The sequence below is a fragment of the Equus quagga genome, chromosome 4 (genome assembly GCF_021613505.1).
Source record: "Equus quagga isolate Etosha38 chromosome 4, UCLA_HA_Equagga_1.0, whole genome shotgun sequence".
Classification (NCBI taxonomy): Eukaryota; Metazoa; Chordata; class Mammalia; order Perissodactyla; family Equidae; genus Equus; species Equus quagga.
In genome coordinates this window covers 98,087,664-98,107,108 of record NC_060270.1, presented here as the reverse complement: position 1 = coordinate 98,107,108, position 19,445 = coordinate 98,087,664, and the positions used below count along the sequence as shown (strand labels likewise).

The window sequence follows — 19,445 nt, the reverse complement described above, 5'->3', positions numbered from 1 at the left end:
AAAATATATGTATATAATATATAACATACATTATAAAAATCTATTATATATACATACACACAATATATATAAGGTATACATAAAATTCTCTGTGAAGTCACCAAGGGCATTCTTCACTGGCAGATTAGCCTCTTCACACAAGAAAATCTACCACTTATAAATAAAATTATTGTTTCTATTGCACCAATTTTGCCAGTCATTTTCTACAAAACTGGTTCAAGATTCATCTCCTAGGAAATGCCATCTCTGATGTTCCCCCTGAGAACAAGCTCTTCTTTGATACATGTCCCTTCATTGCATATGTAATTTATCCACTCTCCATCAAGCAAGGAAATCATGGAATTTCAAAGCTGGAGGGGATTTTCTCCCTAGAAGTTACCCAAGGTACCTCCCTAACTCCACATTTTCTTTACAACATCCCAAAAATGGAAGCATGAGGTCTTCATCTAAAGAACTCCAGCAGTAGGGAAGGAACTCAATACTACTGAAACTAGCCCATAAAGGGATGGCTCCAATTGCTGAAAAGGTTTATATTGAGATTAAGCACATTTCTTTGCAATTCCTCCAATTTGTTTGGGATCAGCAAAATTTTCCTACAGTAATGTTTTTTAAAGTCTACTTTTATCTTCTGTATCACAGCACAACAAATATTTAAAGATAGAATCATGTGCTTTCCTCCTTAAGAGTTGTCTTTAAGTCTAGAACTACTCTTCTGCATAAGACAAGAGTTCAAATCCCCACACCATGCTGGATAATTTCTTCCAAACCACAACTGGCCTGTCATATAATACAATTATCAGAACCAAATACAATACTCCAATTTCTCAAAAAATTAAAAATAGAAGTACCATATGATCCAGCTATCCCACTACTTGGTATTTATCCAAAGAACATGAAATCAATGATTCAAAGAGATTTATGCACCCCTATGTTTACTGCAGCCTTATTCACAACAGCCAAGATGTAGAAGCAACCCAAGTGCCCATCAACTGATGATGGATAAAGAAGATGTGGGATATATATACACACACACACACACACACACACACACACACACAATGGAATACTACTCAGCCACAAAAAAAGACGAAATTGTCCCATTTGCAACAACATGGATGGACCTTGAGGGTGTTATGTGAAGTGAAATAAGTCAGAAAGCGAAAGATAAACACTGTATGATTGCACTCACATGTGGAAGCTAAACAAACACATGGATAAGCAGAACAGATTAGTGGTTTCCAGAGGGGAAGGGGGTAGGGGGTAGGGTAAAAGGGGTAAAGGGGCACATATGTGCGGTGACAGATAAAAACTAGACTATTGGAGGCGAGCATGATGCAGTCTATACAGAAACTGATATATAATAATGTACACCTGGAAATGAGACAATGCTATAAAGCAATATGACCCGAATAATAAAAAAAGTACAATACTCCAACAGACATCTGGCAAGTATCTAGAAAAGAGTAACTATCAGCTTCATCAATCTGGAGGTATGATTTCTATCAACACTGCTTAAGATTGCAATTGTATGTGGGGGCAGCCACTTTTAATTGCTGTGAATTCACAGTTAACAAAAACCATATTTCTTTTTTGCATGTGCTACTGTTAAGCCTTGTCAAATTTATCGTGAATGGATGGAGTTGTTTTTCTACCTAATGCAAGGTTTGCCATTTATCTCTATTAAATTATACGTAATGAAATTTCACCCCTTGCGTCAATTTGTCATCAAACATTCACTCTCCCTCCAGTTTCTTATTATTGATAGACCAAGAATGCATGCTATCAACATTGTAATCTAAGCACTTGAACCAAGGTAGACTAGGTCAAGACCAAGGACAGAGTACTAATGACCTGCTCCCAGAGATTTCTTCTGAGGCCAATAGTGACCATTTGACAACTACAAATCTGCCAATTTTAAAAAGATATCACATGGGGCTTCATAAAATGCTTTATGGAATCTAAATATATTATGAGCATAATATTTCTCTGATCTAACCATCCTGTTGCTCCTTCCGAAAATTAGATGTTTGAAATGATTTTTGCTAAATGACTCCTTCCTAGCTTTCAGTGATCACTATTTCTTGCTAGATGTTTATAAAATAAACTTAAAATGCTGTAATCTAGAAAACTGCCCAAGATCATGTCAAGACCACTGGGTTTATAGGTGACAAACTATATTTTTCTCTCCTTTCCCCTTTTAGAGTTTGGTACTACATCTGCCGACCTTCTATCTTTTGCTTCTATTCCTATTTTTTAAAGCTCAACAGTAGTTAAATAAATCCCATCTGCAAATTCTCCAAGTACTCTGAGGTATCATTTTTCTGCACTGGCACACAGACTCATTTAGAGTGGCCTCCTGTTTGAATATCTATTTCCTCTTACCAATATTTATTTTGCTCTTCTCACACTGAAAATCATTCTCTTTGACAAAAAAGAAAAAAAGAAAAACAAATTGGTATTAAAATATGAATTGAAAAGTTTTCTCTTTTCTCCAGCATTCAAGACTGTGGTGCCAGTCACCTTCTGCAGTGATCTAGGTTAGGTCTTACTTGCATTCTTTTCCATTTTTAAGCTACTTTTGGTGTTCTTAGTATTTTGTCCAACACTCAGTCAATTCCTGATACTGTTCATGTACATCCGTATTCCTGGATACCCTTTCATTCTTGAGTGCTCGTCTTCCATCTGTTTCAGATTTGGTGTTTATGAATTTGCTTTGTTCAGAGTCATTCCATTTCTTCACTAGCCTCCTTTTTCTCCCTCCTCATGGGAGTCGATTTTGAAAGAATTTCTTTTGGTGAGACTCTCTCAATCTACTTAAGTGGCCTTCTCTTTAAAGTCTCTCAATGAAATGTATGCTTTGTCTAAAGGTGATAAAATCTACCTTATCAAATACTCTGGCAACGTTGCCCAAAACACATCCTAAGCAGTGGCTTAGGGCTCCCTCTCGACAAGCCCTTCCAAAAAGTGAGAGTTGGCTCTATATCTGAATAAGTTCCCTTTTGGAAACTGACAACGTACGTAAGCATTTTGAAGGCACCAAGCAATCTGCACTAAAGAAAATGGTTTCATTTCTTTAACTTAGAATTTCCCAAACTCTTTTGACCATGTAGTCATCTTTTGATGTAGCACACAATTTGGTAATATCTGGTTCTCTAAATGTCCCCACCAACTCCTCTATCAACCCTCTACTCCCCTAGACAACGCCTTCTCCCCTAATCCGTTCTTCCAAGTTCATTGATTTGATCTTGAGTTCTCTAAATCTTTCTCTAAATTTTGGAAAATACACATATATTTCTAAGGTATATATGAGTTGCAACCACTCGATTAGATTTCAAGATCCTTGAAACTATGAGCCATTTATTATTCCTCTAAAATATGTGGTATAATGCTCAGTATACAAGTCACTCATTAAGTATTGACTGGTAAAAACAAGCACAATTCATCTACAGAGAGTTATTTATCACCTTGTTCCTCTTTCACTTTTGCAAGTTAAATAATCCCAGTGCTTTTAACCTTTTCTCAGAAGTCCAGCTTTCTAACCTTTAATTCTTTTTTTTCCTTCTCCTTTGTCCTCTCTAGACTGTCCACAGTGCTCATTAATACTCCTATGTCTCAGATGCTGAGTAGTATCTTTAGGTCTTTTATTTTTGTTACTTTGTTGAGGGGGATGGGAGAATATTTCTGAGTACACAAACTACTCATAAAATTTGAACAGAAGTTAAATCTAGTTTCTTCGGGAGGGCCAAACACGACCAGTTTACAGAATTTTCTTTCTCCTTCCTACCTCCTACAGCCTGAATTCCTGGCACAAAATATCTTCCTGCATATTCAAACCATTCCAACCATAATTTTCACAGGAACACATTATCCCCAATTCATCTATATGGTAAAAATGATTGGCAGTAGCACAGGAGTAAGTTTCATTCTTGGGTTGCCTCTGTATAGCTTTAGTTGAGCAAACCAAAATTCAAAACTGGAAGACCTTATAAACCAGTCCAGCCAATGCAGACGAATCAGGGCAGGGTGGGGAAAGCCTATGCTCTGGGATCACAATACCTGGTTTCAATCTTAGCTGTATAATTTACTATTCGGATGAACTCTGACTGGAACTTGCCCCCTGAGCCTGTTTCCTCAACTATAAAATGGGAGTAAAGGGTATGCCCGACAGAGTTGTGGCGATGATTAAGGAATTCTTGTCAACCAGTGATTTCTACCACCAGTAGATCACACACACTGAATTAAAATTACTAGAAGAGAATTTTTTAAATGGAGGGCCATGGTTCCACCCCTAAAGACTCTGAGTCTGGTAGTCTAAAGTCAAGCCTCGAAATCTGACCTTTTTCTCAACATTTCCTAGGTGACTGTGATATGATATTGCCATCTTTCGGAATCTACACCAGAATGAGAATGCTTTAAGGACAAGAACTATGCCCAGGCCTTCCTTACACCTTCAGCATATGACATAGACGCTCAAGAATGTTCATTCACTCATTCAACAGACATTTATTTAGGGCCTGCTATACACCAGGCACTGAGGGAACAGAAATAAAACAGATCATGTCCTCTCCTCTGGGAAGCTTATTTCCTGGAGAAGAGACAGACAATAAATAACAAACAACTAAAAATATGGTATGTCAAATACGAACCGATCCTAAAGGGAAAAATAGAGAAAGGGGTAAAAAATGCCATTCAGATGGAGGGGGACAGGTTTGCCCCTTTATTCAGCCCCGTTAAGGAAGGCCTCTCTGGAGTAGAGACCAATTGGAAGTAAGGGAGTTGGCCATGAGGATAGCTAGGGGAAAATATTCCAGACAGAGGGATCAGCAAGGCTTAAATAAGGAAAAGAGACTCGACCCTGGGTTGGAGGGGAGTGAATGAATGATAAGAAAGACCAGGGGGATCAGAGAGGTGGTGGCCAAACAACAGAGGGCCTTGTAACCATTTTACCAACGTTGGCGTTACTCTGAGTAGGAAAGAGTGTGTGTTAGCAAAGGAATTCGCGAAGTACTTGTCCTCATCTTACTATATCTATCAGCAACGTGTGATACAGTAGATTATTTTCCTCTTCTTGAAATATTTTCTCCCTTACTTTCTGAGTCACAACTCTCTCTTAAGTCTTCTCACGCCTTCTCCAATCTCACTAGCTATTACTTTCTCTTTCTTCTGGATTCTTCCTTATCTCCGCAACTTCTAAACTTTGGCATGCTCCAGGCTCAGTTTCTGGACCGCCTGCCATTGTCTAACAACATGAACTCCCTATAGGATCTCATCCAGTCTATGGCTTAAATACCAATTCTAATTTATATATCCAATGCAGACTTCACCTCTGAATTTCTGACTGACACATTCAGTGATCCACTTTATTCTTAACAGAATCACTGAAATTGTTATAGCAGGGACACCAGTTTGAGAGTAGCTATAATAATAATCCACATAAGAGATGCTGGTAGTCTGAATTAGGGCGATAGCAGTTGAATGTACTAAGAAAGTAAAAGTAAAAGGAGGACCAAGAGTTGACAATAATATTGAAAAACATGAAGGTTATTGGTGAGTGTGACCAAAGCTACTACAGCAAAGAGGCAGTGAAGGAGCCTAAATGGAATGGGTTCAAGAAAGACTATGGGGAAAGGAACAGAGTCAATGAGTACAGAAAGTATTTTTTGAATAAATATGTGAAAATGCTTTTGCCTATCACAATAGTTTGGTTTAATTAAAAATCATGAAGATGATCTGTCTATTACAACAAGATGTATGTGGGCATCTGGGAATCACTGGCTTTCTTTCCTTAATTTGGATATAAATATAAAATTTCAAGTGACACAAATCAACAAGTATTTGGTGGTCAGGCAGTAAAACCACTATTTCCTACCAAAGGCAAATTTGCAGGAGTCTGAATTTCACTGTAGAATAAATTCTAAGAGCGTTTTCAATGAAAACCAGAAAAAGTTCTACCACAATCTTCATCTTGCTTTTTCAGGAATTATGACCATGAATATGAGAGCATTTTCCTATAAGGGATTTTCCAGAAACAACCAACACATTCTGGTACAAGACTATCTTTCCAGTTTCCTAAGGCCTAGCAATAAATACACACATAAAAAACTTGGCAAGAATTCTAAAGTCACTATCAAAAATTATGCTTCTGTTAACTAAAACTAGCCTATACTAACAGATCGAGACATTATATGTTTATAATGGGAACTGTGGCTTTAAAGACTTATATATACCTGTTTCTTGTAATCATCCCAATTCAGTTCTCTGCCCATCAGTTCAACAATCCTGGGGAGGGCTTCCTCTGCTGCCTGGACATTCAGAAAGGCCAGGCGAGTGCGACGTGAAATCATATCCACTGCAGTGCAGGCGTACTCCTTAATCCCATATTTCACCTGAGTTTGAATTAAAGTAAAATTATGAGTTTAGGGTTTTTTTAAAAAAGAGGAAGTAAAGTTTGACTTAAAAAAATTTCGTGCTTAGGCAAAGTGACATTTTTCTTTATATACTCTGGTTCTCTAGCACACATGAGACAAATAGTGACATCATTCAAGTTCCCCAACTGCCTGCCAAAGGAGTTTTGGAAGTTGGGACAAATTGGACAAGAGTTAATGCCTTCTTCCTGAGTAGAACCTGGCACAAACATGCAAATCGCATCAGTTCTCATTTACCACCCACAGTAATCACTTACCTCTTTACTTATACATAATATGGATGCTAATCTACATAGCTGAGTAGGCAAAGAACAAGTGTTAAAAGGCTATGGTCTCATCTCTTTAGGCTCTTCAAAGTTTTCTGTCTCAGAGTAGCCAGAGGACTGACGTTGTGCATTCAATCCACAAGCAAATGCTTACTGGACACACATGTTTCAGGTGCGGTGAATTATAAATAAATATAAAGCATGGTCTCTGGCTTCATAAAATGTGAAAACTTGATGAGAAACAAAGCTTAAATCTTTGAGAAGTTAAGTGTCAAATCAAGATATGTAATCAGGCAACAAGAGTGGTACAAACTTGAAGAACTGCTAGTTCACAAATGGGGCAAACAACTGAATTAACAAGACTTGGGATAGCTCTGTGGAGGAGAAAGAAATCCATATATTCTTTTATTGTTGTTACCACTACCAATATCACTTCAGAATTAATAGTAAAATTTTTTTAATGAAAGGGTTTAGGCTGGGCAGACATTTTACTCCAGATTTTAGCTGACATACATGCATTAAAACTTAGCTATATATAATTTTTAAAGCTGAAAAATGAACAGATGAATGGAATCCCATGGCAGACAGGAAATTCCCACATGGCCATTGACATACCTCTGCTTCAATGTATGGAAATTCTGACACGAGACGCACTCCAACAATGGGCCACCTTTTTCCAGTCACACTTGCCATTTTGGCCACCTCAAAAGCCTTGTCACCATAGGTGGCAGCCAGATGCTGTGCCACCTAGCGATACAAAACTGCATTAGGTGGGTACTTTGAATATCAACACTTTCTAGTACAAAGCAAAACATGTACTTGCTTATCTTGTCAGTTTTTTACAGCCTGTAACTAATAATTCTAGGAGAGTAAGAGATTTTGATTGTGTGGGAGGAACCCACTCGGGCTCCGAATGCTTACGCAGCACCCACTCTATTACAACTCTATTATACACTATAGTGACTGATGAAGCTTCAGCTTTCTTCTACTCCCAATATCACTTGTGAAGAACAGCCTTCCTTATGCTCGAGATAGAAAGAGTTTGGGATGTCCTGTCTGCTAAGAACAAACCACACAAACCCCAGATTTTAAAATAGAAACTAAAACGTGCATTGACTTTTAGGCAACTAAAGCAAAGTACGATCTTTTTTTTTGGTTAGTTCACTTCCACAGTATGCAGACAGAAACAAACTCAGCTAAAGGAAACTCTAAATCAGGGAGGCCACATGGTTGCCAATTCTGTGACTGGCAATAGCTATATTAGGTAAAGAGTAAGATGATGTGGCAATGCACACCCACCTCACTTTCGAGTCCGTAATCCTGGACAAGCCGAATGTAGAGTGTGGGGCTCCAATCTTTGCCCCCTTGAAGGAAAAGCCCAACTGTTCTACTTGGTCCTGCTTTCAAATCGTGGGTCTTGATAGCAGCATTTATGGTATCTTCTGCCATAGATCGGTAGGTTGTCCACTTTCCACCTACAAATAAATTGATAGATAATCCATTAGGTTACCACCCATTATTTTTCTTATAATTAACCATTTATCAACTTATTAATAAGTTTCACCTGTTGTTTATAACACAGCAATGGTGTAAGACTTTATTCAGAATCCTTAAAAAAAAGACTCCCTGTTCATTAGAGTTAGAAGAGGTTCCAGTGTGACAATTTAACTCGAGCTTCTACCTAAAGCACACCCAAATAACCAGCTAACATCCCATACCTGCTATAGTGATGAGGCCGCTCTCACTGATGTCCACAACATGATTTCGGGAGATGGACTGAGTATCCGCAGACTTGGGGTCTGTAACAAGAGGACGAATACCACTCCATGCCGCCAGGACGTCCCCTCTTCTCACTGGGGAGGATCAATGCCAAGGGTTAAGAGGATAACTCGAAGACATCTCAACAAAACTACGGAATAGTTACTAAGCAGGAAAGAGTTTGTTAAAAGGAAGGCAGGGTTATGCCCTCTAGAAAGGGAGAGAAGGATCCTTACGTATAAGTGCTAAATGAGTTGATAAGTACAAGAAAAACTCATTAAGAATTATTTTGTGGCAAAGATAATCTCCACAAAAAAAAAAGCAAAAAACTTGAAAATCACTGATCCTGGTACCAAAGAGGAAACTAAAGAAACAAATGTCAGCAACCCTCAGCTGGGACAATCTGGAATTGTTGAAAAGAACAACAAAGCAGAATCAAACCAAAAACAAACCAATAGACGACTGACTTGTTACTTTTCCTCCTAGAATACATCCTGCTATCTCTTCTCTTATCAAACAAACAAGCTGTAACAGGATATTCTCCTGCTCATCAATGCCAGTGTCTTATTGAGGATTTATAGCAGGTCTAGCCTTGCCAAAGCACTTGGCATACACATTTCGCCTCATTTAATCTCACAAAGCCCCATAGGATCAGTTATTATCATCCTTACCATACAGATAAGATTGGGAAAGTTTAACCAACTCGAAAGCAAACATCTTATAAATGGTACAGCAGCATCAGAACCCAGTTCTTTCTGCCTTTTAAGTCCATATTCTTACCCACTAAACTGTACTGTCTCTCAACTTTTGACAATTTCCATACTCTGCTCTTTTTTTTTTCTCATCCCATTATCTTAATAGCCACGACAAAAATGAGTATACTGGCTCCTCCCAGTATAGGTACCCAATACTTGTGTTATAGTGTTTGGAAGTTCTTCGAATATTCAAGATACCATGAAATTTTCCTTACTATCTCTGACAAAATACAACCACCCTTAAAAACGTTTGTACATCAAAGGACATTATCAACAGAATGAAAAGACAACCAATGTAATGGGATAAAATATTTGCAAATTGTATATCTGATAAGGGGTTAAAATCCAGAATATATAAGAATTCCCAAAACTCAATAATTAAACAAGACAAACAACCCGATCAAAAAATAGGCAAAGGATTTGAATAGACACTTCTCTAAAGAAGATATACAGATGGCCAATAATCATGTAAAAAGATGCTCAATATCACTGATTATTAGGGAAATGCAAATGAAAACCACAATGAGATACCTCATACCCATTAGGATGGATATTATAAAAAAAATTAAAAAACAGAAAATAGCATGTGTTGGCCAGCATGTGGAGAAATTGGCATATCTTTGCGCATTGTTAATAAGAATGCAAAATGATGCAGCCACTATGGATAACTGTATGGAAGTTCTTCAAAAAATTAAACATAGAATTACCATATGATCTAGCTATTACACTTCTGGGTACATACCCAAAAGAACTGAAAGCAAGGAAAATTTGCACACCCTCATGTTCACAGCAGCATCATTCACAATGGCCAAAAGGTAGAAGCAACCCAAGTGTCCATCAACAGATGAATGGATAAACAAAATGTGGTATATACATACAACGATATATTATTCAGCCTTAAAAAGTAAGGGAATTCTGACATGTGCTACAACATGGATGAACCTTGAAGACATTAAGCTAAGTGAAATAAGTCAGTCACGAAAGGACAAATATTGCATGATTCCATTCATATGAGATACCTAGAACAGTCAAATTCATAGAGACAGAAAGCTGAATGGTAGTTGCCAGGAGGTGGGGGGAGCGGGGACTGGGGAGCTGGTGTTTAACGAGCACAGAGTTAGGAAAGATGAAAAAGTTCTGGAGATGGATGATGGTGAAGGTTGCACAAAAATGTGAATATACTTAATGCCACAGAACTGTATACTTAAAAAAGGTTAAAATGATACATTTTATATTATGTATATTTAACCACAATTTTAAAAAACCAAGACAAAAGGAAAAATTGACATCATTCAAGTCTCAGAAGATTAAGGAAATATTTTACAGAAGCATCGGGGCCTCTACCAGCCCATATCATGCCCATGCCTCAAATTAAAATACCTCATTCAGGGGAGCACAGTTTTGTGAGCAGAGGGCACTCTGCATTTCAGATCTCACTCCCGTCCTGGTCATGTGCGGGTTCACAGTGACCCTCCTGTACAGAGAGGGAAACATCTGTATATGTATAAATACATACAGGGCTGTGGATCTGTTTATACACAGCAGCCCCTGGAAAGCACTGAGAGATACATCTAGCAGACTCTGTGTAAAGCATCACAAAGACTCCTTGAAATGATTGGAACAGTCCAAAAAGGAAAAAAAATGTGCCTAACCAAGTACAGGGCAAAGACCCTAAAAACAAGTGACACTGGATGACAGTTAATCCCTCCAGCTTGATGTCAGATGAGAAATAAGATTTCTGGTAAAGGTAAACTCAACTAAGGTAAACCTGGCATATTTTAAGATGGCTCCTTAAAGGCCACACTCTTAACTTGACCATAGTCTGAAAAAAGAGGTGCCCATACTCCTCTATGGGGGTGTTTAATCAAACCCATATCCAAACACTGTATCTGAAACAAAGAAAGAAGAAATGTAATAAACAGGTGAGGAAAGCCAAATGCTTCCAGTCTTGTTAACTGGAGCCCATACAGGAGTCTCGATGCCGGGATTCCATTCCTAGATTCGCCCCTCTGATGTGTGCATTCTCTTAACTAGGTTTAATCCTGATGGCTTCCATGGACTGGGGGTTAATTCTTGCTTCACATAATTCCACAAAAGTCTTGCAAAACCTCAACACAAATCGTGCAATGTTTTAATCTTTACAAAAAGCCTAACTAGAAAATTACCACTATTTTCCATTAGAGTTCAAATCGCCCTCTGTGTCAAAAATAAAACTTGGCCAACCACTTAGAACGTCATTGTGGTCACCACAGAGTCTACAGAGTGTGTCTGTGAAATTCCTTAAGTGGCCATGCTGATCAGGAATTTCCTTTCAACTCTTAAAGCTCTCTGACTGATTTTTAAATTATTTGGTGGAAAATTAGACTTTCTAGAATAAATTTGAAGCATATGTAAATAATCTTTGTGACAAATCCTTTACTTTTTCTAGTATAACTGGCAGAAAAATACATTTATGAAATTGTATTGTCTGAAACAAAAATATCGAACTAAAACTTTCAAATTTTTTATTCATAGAAGAACATTAAATAAAACTTTATGTATACTGATACCATTTATAATCCTTACTCCTGAAATTGATACTCAAAAAAAGAAAAGAAGGGGCTGGCCCAGTGGTGTAGTGGTTAAGTTTGCATGCTCCACTTTGGTGGCTCAGGGTTCACAGGTTCAGATCCCAGGCATGAACCTAGCACCATTCACCAAGCCATGCTGTGGGCGATGCCCCATATACAAAATAGAGGAAGACTGGCACAGATGTTAGCTTGGTGACAGCCCTCCTCAAGCAAAAGGAGGAAGATTAGCAACAGATGTTAGCTCAGGGCCAATCTTCTTCACCAAAAAAAAAAAGACAACACTACCAGGAAGAGTTCATAATGTGTTAGGAACTTTATTTTGCTTGGTATCTTAGCATTCACATTTTTAGCTTGAGAATTACATCAGGTGAATGTTAGGATTAAATTTATTTTTAAAAGATACATTTAAGGACAATCAAAATTTAAATCCTATTTAAAATATGAATCAGTCTTTACAGCCTGCAGGATTTTTACAGTATTAGACCAGAGGGTGGTTTAATCAGGTTATCTATCTATCAGTTTTCTTCCAAACTTGAGATTTTTTTTTTCAGGGAAAGAGTACCCCTGAGCTCACATCCTTTGCCAAGCCTCCTCTTTTTTTTTACCCCACCCCAAAGGCCCAGTGCATGATTATATATCCCAGTTGTAAGTCCTTCTACTTCTTCTACGTGAGCTGCCGCCACAGCAGGAAACTGACAGATGGGTGGTGTGGTTCTGCAACCGGGAAAGGAACCTGGGCTGGCGAAGTGGTGAGAGCACTGAACTTTAACCACTAAGCCATCAGGGCTGGCTCACGATTTAATAATTTTTATGGATTGTTCAAAATGCTATTTGCTGCTGACGAATAAAGAACGTGTATCCCCCTACCACGCAAATTAACAAATGACCAGTCAGAGCCATAGGTATAATCTATGTCCATAGGGCACAGCATAGCTAAACACACAAAACAGAATTCTAACCCCTTGTATAAAAGACAGCAACTAACTCAACTAACAGGTTTCTCCCCTTATCACCTCTTCACGCACCCTGGAAACCTTGTACACTGTTCAACAAACCCTAATGAAAGAAAGATATTCAAAAGCAGTAGACAGCGTAGAGAATCTTTTAATACTGCAGCCATATTGTAACCGTAGGGGAAACAGCGCTAGGAAGAAGCACTGTCTCCTCTGTGGTTACAACTTGGAGGGTGGTAGAGAGAAGAGAAATAAGGGCCATGTGCTTTAGACATTGCTGCATCACTAAATTCATCACCTCTTGAGTCTTCCTATATCTAGAGCTCTTCTTTTACACGATGATACATTTCTTTATTTTATATAACAAAAGAATACAAATTCAATGACTCTAATAAACTATTTCCTTCTCTAAGATATATATAAATACCCTAGATTCTGTAGGGCAGCACTGTTCCATGGACGTTTCTGCAGTGATGGAAATGTTCCACATCTACACTGTCCAATTCCACTGGTCACTAGCTGCACGAGGCTATTAAGCACTTGAAACACGGTTCATGTGACTGAGGAACTGAATTTCAGATATGATTTAATTTTAACTAATTTAAATTTAAATAGCCACAGGATGTGCACATGCGCAGGCTACGATATTGCCCAAGGCAGTTCTAGAGTAAAAGCCCCAATAGTAGACCTCAGACTTGTCCTGGTAAATCGTCAAGCTGGGTACTTCCACCATGGCCACCTTGCCCACATCTCTAATGCAACCTCGTTTCAGTGAAATTTGACTGTACTCTCTTTGCTCATGAGAATAAACTCTGCTATAATAGCACACTTTCCCCCAAAATACTTTACTGTCATAGCATGTTCCATATTTATCATTTCAAATATCCTCTTCTCCTACTAATCTCATGAATTCAAAGAAATGAAAAATGTCTTTCATAAATTAAGTACTCCTACCCTCAAGTTCTTACGCAGAAATCATTCAGGTTGTAGCCAAGAGTAGGTACTGAACATCACCTACTTTAACTCTACACGGTATAGTATGTGAAGAAAATAACTCAACTCATGGCTTTTATGCTTCAGAACTCAAAGATTCATCTTGATCTTTCTGGTTCTCATACTGCCAGGGTAGCTAAACAAGATTTTATGACTGTTTCATCTTCCTTTCCATGTTGAAAGTCTTCAGCAATGTCAGTTCTAATATTTCTCAATATCCCAAATACTGTATCAAGTAGAGGGCCATGTATAATGATTAATAAATATTAAGTGGCATATTAAAATATTCTCTGAACTTTTTATATCAAAGATTCTTGCTGAGTTGACATAACAAAATCAAAGGAAAAATATTTGGCCCTCTTAGCCGATATGCCAGTCTTTATATAAGATTTCTAATGACTATATATTTAAACAATGGATATTCCCTTTCAAAATAAATGAACACTTTAAATAAAACAAAATGACAGGAAAGAACACTATTATTAAGGTTGAGAAAAATCCATCATTAACCACCACTTCTTAGAGTGGCTCACTCAGATGGCACCCAGTTGATTTTCTGTCAATTGCCCAGATGTTAAAAAACCCACAAGGAGCTCCAGAGTGTATAAAAGTACTTGGCAATATTTTCAAAAGGATAGTGAGAAAATAAAATAGTCCTTCTATTGTCATGTTTAAGAATTATTTTCATTAGAACCTCAATAAATAATTCATTCAGGTTTGAGGATATATAATATATAAAGAGTAAAATCTAAATAGTAAAGTTGAATAGACATTTTCACAGCTGGTTGAAAAGACTAAGTGCTGTGTAATTGTTTCCAATTATAATTAATATTTTCACTCTTAAAAACTTGGCAAGACAGGTGTTTGTTTTTAAAATTAATAGAAAATGAAGCCCACAGGAAGTGACAATTAGAAGCTAAATGTGTGGTTTTGCTCCACATCAGTTATTTAGCCATACGTTTTGGGGTGTTCTTGCTCATGTTTGCCACTTTCAAAAAATGAATAAAAAGCATGTGAAAATATCTAAATGAACACAGGGGAAATAGTGTCAGAAATCAATACTTCTCCACCAGCACATTGAACCTGCTGAAATGAAGTGTTAATCACAGAAATAAGATACCATATTACATTTATAAACTAATGAAACTAGAAAAAGCAAAGCACGTGACACTATAATTAAACAGCTGGAAGACATCCAAGCCTGTGTAAGTTGATAACCCTGGTACAATCTCTGGCAGTGAAAAGGCAGGTCTGCAATGAGTTGATATGGCCAGCTCAGTTGTTAATTGAATAACAGGCAATCTATAAACACTACTAATTGCGTATGTGAAAACCAGTGCATAACTAGAGACACTGCCCAGAGAAGCACTCCAGAAAAACTGCGTGGAGAAAGCACTGGGCAAACCTTCTGTCTCTCTCCATCCCTTTAAGTCATAGCTTAGTTTCACCACGGCATCCTCCTGATTAACCTCTACACAGCAGACTTAATGATACATTTTTCAAAAGATCATTTTTCTTCCTAACCCAATACGTACCACCCAACTATCAATTACTCATTTCAGAAAAGAACAAACAAGTAATCTAGAAAATTCAGCCTGTGAATGGAAAGCTTTCTAAATCGTGCAAGAAGACATGGTCTTATTCCCAACAGGCAAAATGCTTTTCAGAATTGTTCCAACGCATTTTGCAGAAGTGTGGCAGCTGCTGTGAACAGCATGGAGTGTTAAGATTTGACACTTTTTTTTTCTTAAGGATATAGCCATTTGGGGAGGCTCAGAAACTGTTGTCAGAATTTTACTTATTCATCCATTTAATAAATCCTTTTAAAATGATTATTTCAGCCCTAGTGAATGCCAAATATTTCAAAACTATTGCCCCAGGATCTAAATCAAACTTCTTTTTAAATCTGTAAAGGAGACTGCTTGGCCTAAGGGATTAGTTAGGAAATATGAAACCTCCCCCAGTTTAATATTCAAATCCAAATAAGGGCAGTTGAGAGCAAAGGTCATCAGCATTTTGAAGGTGTCTAGCAGCTTCCATGGAATGAATTAGGAGACTTAATCCACTCCCTAGTGGATACGTATATCACATCATGAAATCCAGAACTACCAGAGTGCTGTGCAGTATTCAGAAGCACAAGCATCGGAGCCAGACCGACTTGTACGCACACCATGGCTCCAACACGAAAGAGCTATGGGCAGGAAACTTAAAGTTGCTGGGACTCAGTTTCTTCATCTGTAAAGTGGGAATTACAAAATATACCTCCTAAGGTTGTTATGAGGAATCAGAGATATTACAGGCAATATGCTTAGCAGAGTGTCTAGTATAAAAAGTGATCAATAATGGTAGAGTTTCTAAAAATAAAGCATGTATTTACCCATTATAGAAAAATGGAAAGATTAAAATTTGTGTAGCAACACCATGTAGTCAAATAACGGAATGGTGCCCGAAGTCTCTCTCTCACATTGCATCACTATAGAAGAGAGAATCGGCTTTCATCAAAATTCTTTGGAAAAAATATAAATTTGAATGTCTTCACTTTAAGATACAGACATACTTCAGCTGACACTCTACCAAGACTAAAGGTAATTTCTCAACTATAAGGTCTTCAGTCAATTAGAAATAAGAATGCAAAGAAACTATAAAGAATCACTGTCAATTAATTGTTTAAAAGGAGACTTTTTTAAGTAGGAAAGGTGTGATAGATGGCATGCACAGAGACATAAATGATGTATATGAAAAAGCTGTCACTTCCACTTTTACCCTGGATATTTGCTACCTGGAGAACTCTTAATCTCAAGAGTCCCCAGACCACCAAGAGAAAAGCCTGATTTACAGTGTTTAGATATTAATTTCAACTGATTTTACCAAAAGTCAGAATTCATAAAAATTCTTTGTTAGTTTCTCCAATTGCCTGACTACCAAAAGGTATTTTAACTGAAATGAACTTTACGGACCAATCAGGTCCCACCAGCTATTGCAAGTCTTCCATCTATTTATAGGAGACTAAAAGTGAGGAGTACAGGATCCAGTCTGTTACAAATCAAAGCTCATTTCACTGGTAGAAATCCCCACCTATGTGGGCATGGTGGCCTTTCGGAGCTTACATCTGTTTCCAGCACATCCAGCCTCTCAGCACTTATAAGCAGTTAGATTTCTCATCATTACTGTGTTTGAACTTTAAGAATTTGGAAACTGTCAACACAGAGCTCTCTGCTCTTGAATTAATTTTATTTCTTGCTCTAACAATCTAATTTCCTACTCTTAGGGCCCAGATATGAACCCACTTTTAACAAATATTATACCCAGGTAAATGTGAATTGAAGCAGAATTCATTAATGATAATCAATACATTAAAATACAGTCATACCCAGATGAAGCCCCTCCTAGAGGCAAAAGGGAAAAAAAAAATATGTCAAGTCAAATTGCATTGAACTTTGAGTATTTAAATATGGATATTAAACACCACATGATTTATTCCCCAAATAACTCTGTGTGTGTGTGCATGTGTGAGAGCATAAATATTAGCAACATAGATTTCAATTACATGCATTTAATACATTTAAACTATTATTCTAGATGTCCAAAGAGACTCTATTCAAAATGAAATTATACCTATAACTTTAAATTAGAAGAAATTAAAACTATACAATACGGATCAAGTGATTAAACCAGGGGAGTCACCTGCACCATTTTTTAAGCAGTTTGTTTGTTCTGTTTGTTTGTAAATTTGTAATCATACAATGGAAAAGGATCCTTTAGGGGAAAAGGGTTTATAGATGCTAGTGAGTTGCATCAAGACGAAAATAATGCCTTTGCATGTCCTCCACTGAAGCCAATATTACAGAAGGTTCCTGCATAAATAGATGAAGACTATTTTTCAAAAATCTTAAACTTTCTACTTTAATCTAGAAAGATTTTCAAACTGCTACCAGCATCAAAATCCCTGAAGGCCTCTATTACTAATTCATTTTAATTCAAAACAATCATGAATGGCATGTTGGATGGATAACAAGCTTTGCAGCTGAAGAAAGAATCCTTACCCTCAAGGAGATCCAAGTGAGAATCTATCTTAGACCATTATCTATAACACAATGTTGAGATATACTGGACCAACATTCTACGGGAGTACAAAGGATAGGTGGTTCCTGAAGTATAAATATATTTTGCCAAGATGAGAAGCTGGGGGAAGGGCATCCCAGAGCAAGGCTTTAACCTAAACAAGGCATGAAGGTTTAAAAGTGCATGACCTGATTTGGAAATTATAAGAAATACAATATAATTAGGCCATACAGTGCATAGAGGTGGAGTAGTTGAATATAAACCTGCAAAGGCAAGTTGTAAAACGCCTTATATTCCATGTAAGATAGTTTAGAATCTTACCTAAAGTCAATGAGGAGACATCCACGGGATATTTTTGTGCAGGGAAGTGAGGATCAGAACTGTGTTTTAGAAAGAGAGTTCTGATAGAAGGATCAGCCTGGCTGGGGCCAGAAACCTGACATACGGAAGCCAGTCAGGGGGTCAAGGCAGCGGTTTCAGTGAGAAATGACACAGGTGTGAACCATGGCAATAAGGTGGAAGGGATTTATATGATACTTCAGAGCGAACATAGTTAGGAATTGGACTGGGTATAGAAGGAGAAGAAACACTAATTACAGGCTTGCCATTTCTAGCTTGGATGACTAGATAGATGGAGAAGCTATTAACTGAAATATGAAATACAGAAGGATAATGTTGGGAAATGTCTAAAACTAGCCTGGATAAAAAATTCACTTATATGTTCATTAGAGAAAATGCTATGAAATTCAAGTTACAAGAAAGTATACCCAGGTAAGTATAGGAAAGAAGTAAACTTTGGTTTTTTCAATTAAAGCAAGCACACTTATCCTTCTTAGCTAGATCCACTGCCAACACGCTACTTTCCACAAAGTAACAGCTCACTAAGCCTCTTAGAATATGGACCTCTATCCTCTCACTTCCTCTGCTTACCTATTTCATAGGGATTTCCTGTATCTGTGAATCAGATCTTCCCAAGCTCTAGAAATTCAATAGTGATGCAAACATTTCATTCTCTCCTCAAAGAATTTAGAACTCACGTATGGCACTCCAATTTTGCCATTAGAAATTATCAGGAAAGGACTCTATGAGTTTCTTGTGCATGCAGAAAGTAGAGAAAAGGTAACTGCTTCCCATTGTGTTAAAATTTGGTTCTCGTTAGTCTTCTAGAAGAAGTGGTCAGCACATAAGAGTTAGAGCAGACCGGGTGTGAAGATGAGTCAGACTGGAGACGTGGCAGTTACTCAGTGAAAGCTGGAATGGTTTGGGAGACATCAAAGAGGGAAGACAAACTTAAAGGAATGCATCACGTTACCTTCAACATCACAACTCAGGTAGTTGCGCACTTCATTCAAAATGAAGTTAATATCTTCTTCCGAAGGAATAGGATGGGGTGTAACATCAGTTGGAGTGTCGGTAGTGCCAGCTATAGTCATCTTTTGCCAGGGTAGGAAGAAAATAACTCGCCCATCACTGGTCGCTGGGTCAAGAAGTCCCATGCTCTCTGGGCTGAAGTAAAAAGAAAGGTTATATATTTCTGCAACAAACAGAAATTCAATCTTAATTTGCATTCTAAAAATTATTTTATTCATCAATTGTTGTATAAACAAACAGGAAAAACATGAGTTATTATTACTGCCACTACTCTAATCTAGAAATTCCTGAA

General features: G+C 37.6%; 1 protein-coding gene across 2 annotated transcripts in view; it reads right to left on the bottom strand.

Annotated features, from left to right (window-relative positions):
- GPD2 (glycerol-3-phosphate dehydrogenase 2) overlaps positions 1-19,445 on the bottom strand; it is a 135,264-nt gene that overhangs the window by 8,717 nt on the left and 107,102 nt on the right. For both annotated transcript variants that reach the window (XM_046659043.1, XM_046659042.1), the window contains exons 9-13: positions 19,095-19,288; positions 8,410-8,544; positions 7,991-8,166; positions 7,307-7,438; positions 6,228-6,386 (exon numbers count right to left, since the gene is read on the bottom strand). In XM_046659043.1, coding sequence (XP_046514999.1) covers positions 6,228-6,386; positions 7,307-7,438; positions 7,991-8,166; positions 8,410-8,544; positions 19,095-19,288 — 796 coding nt within the window. The remainder of the gene's footprint in view (positions 1-6,227; positions 6,387-7,306; positions 7,439-7,990; positions 8,167-8,409; positions 8,545-19,094; positions 19,289-19,445) is intronic.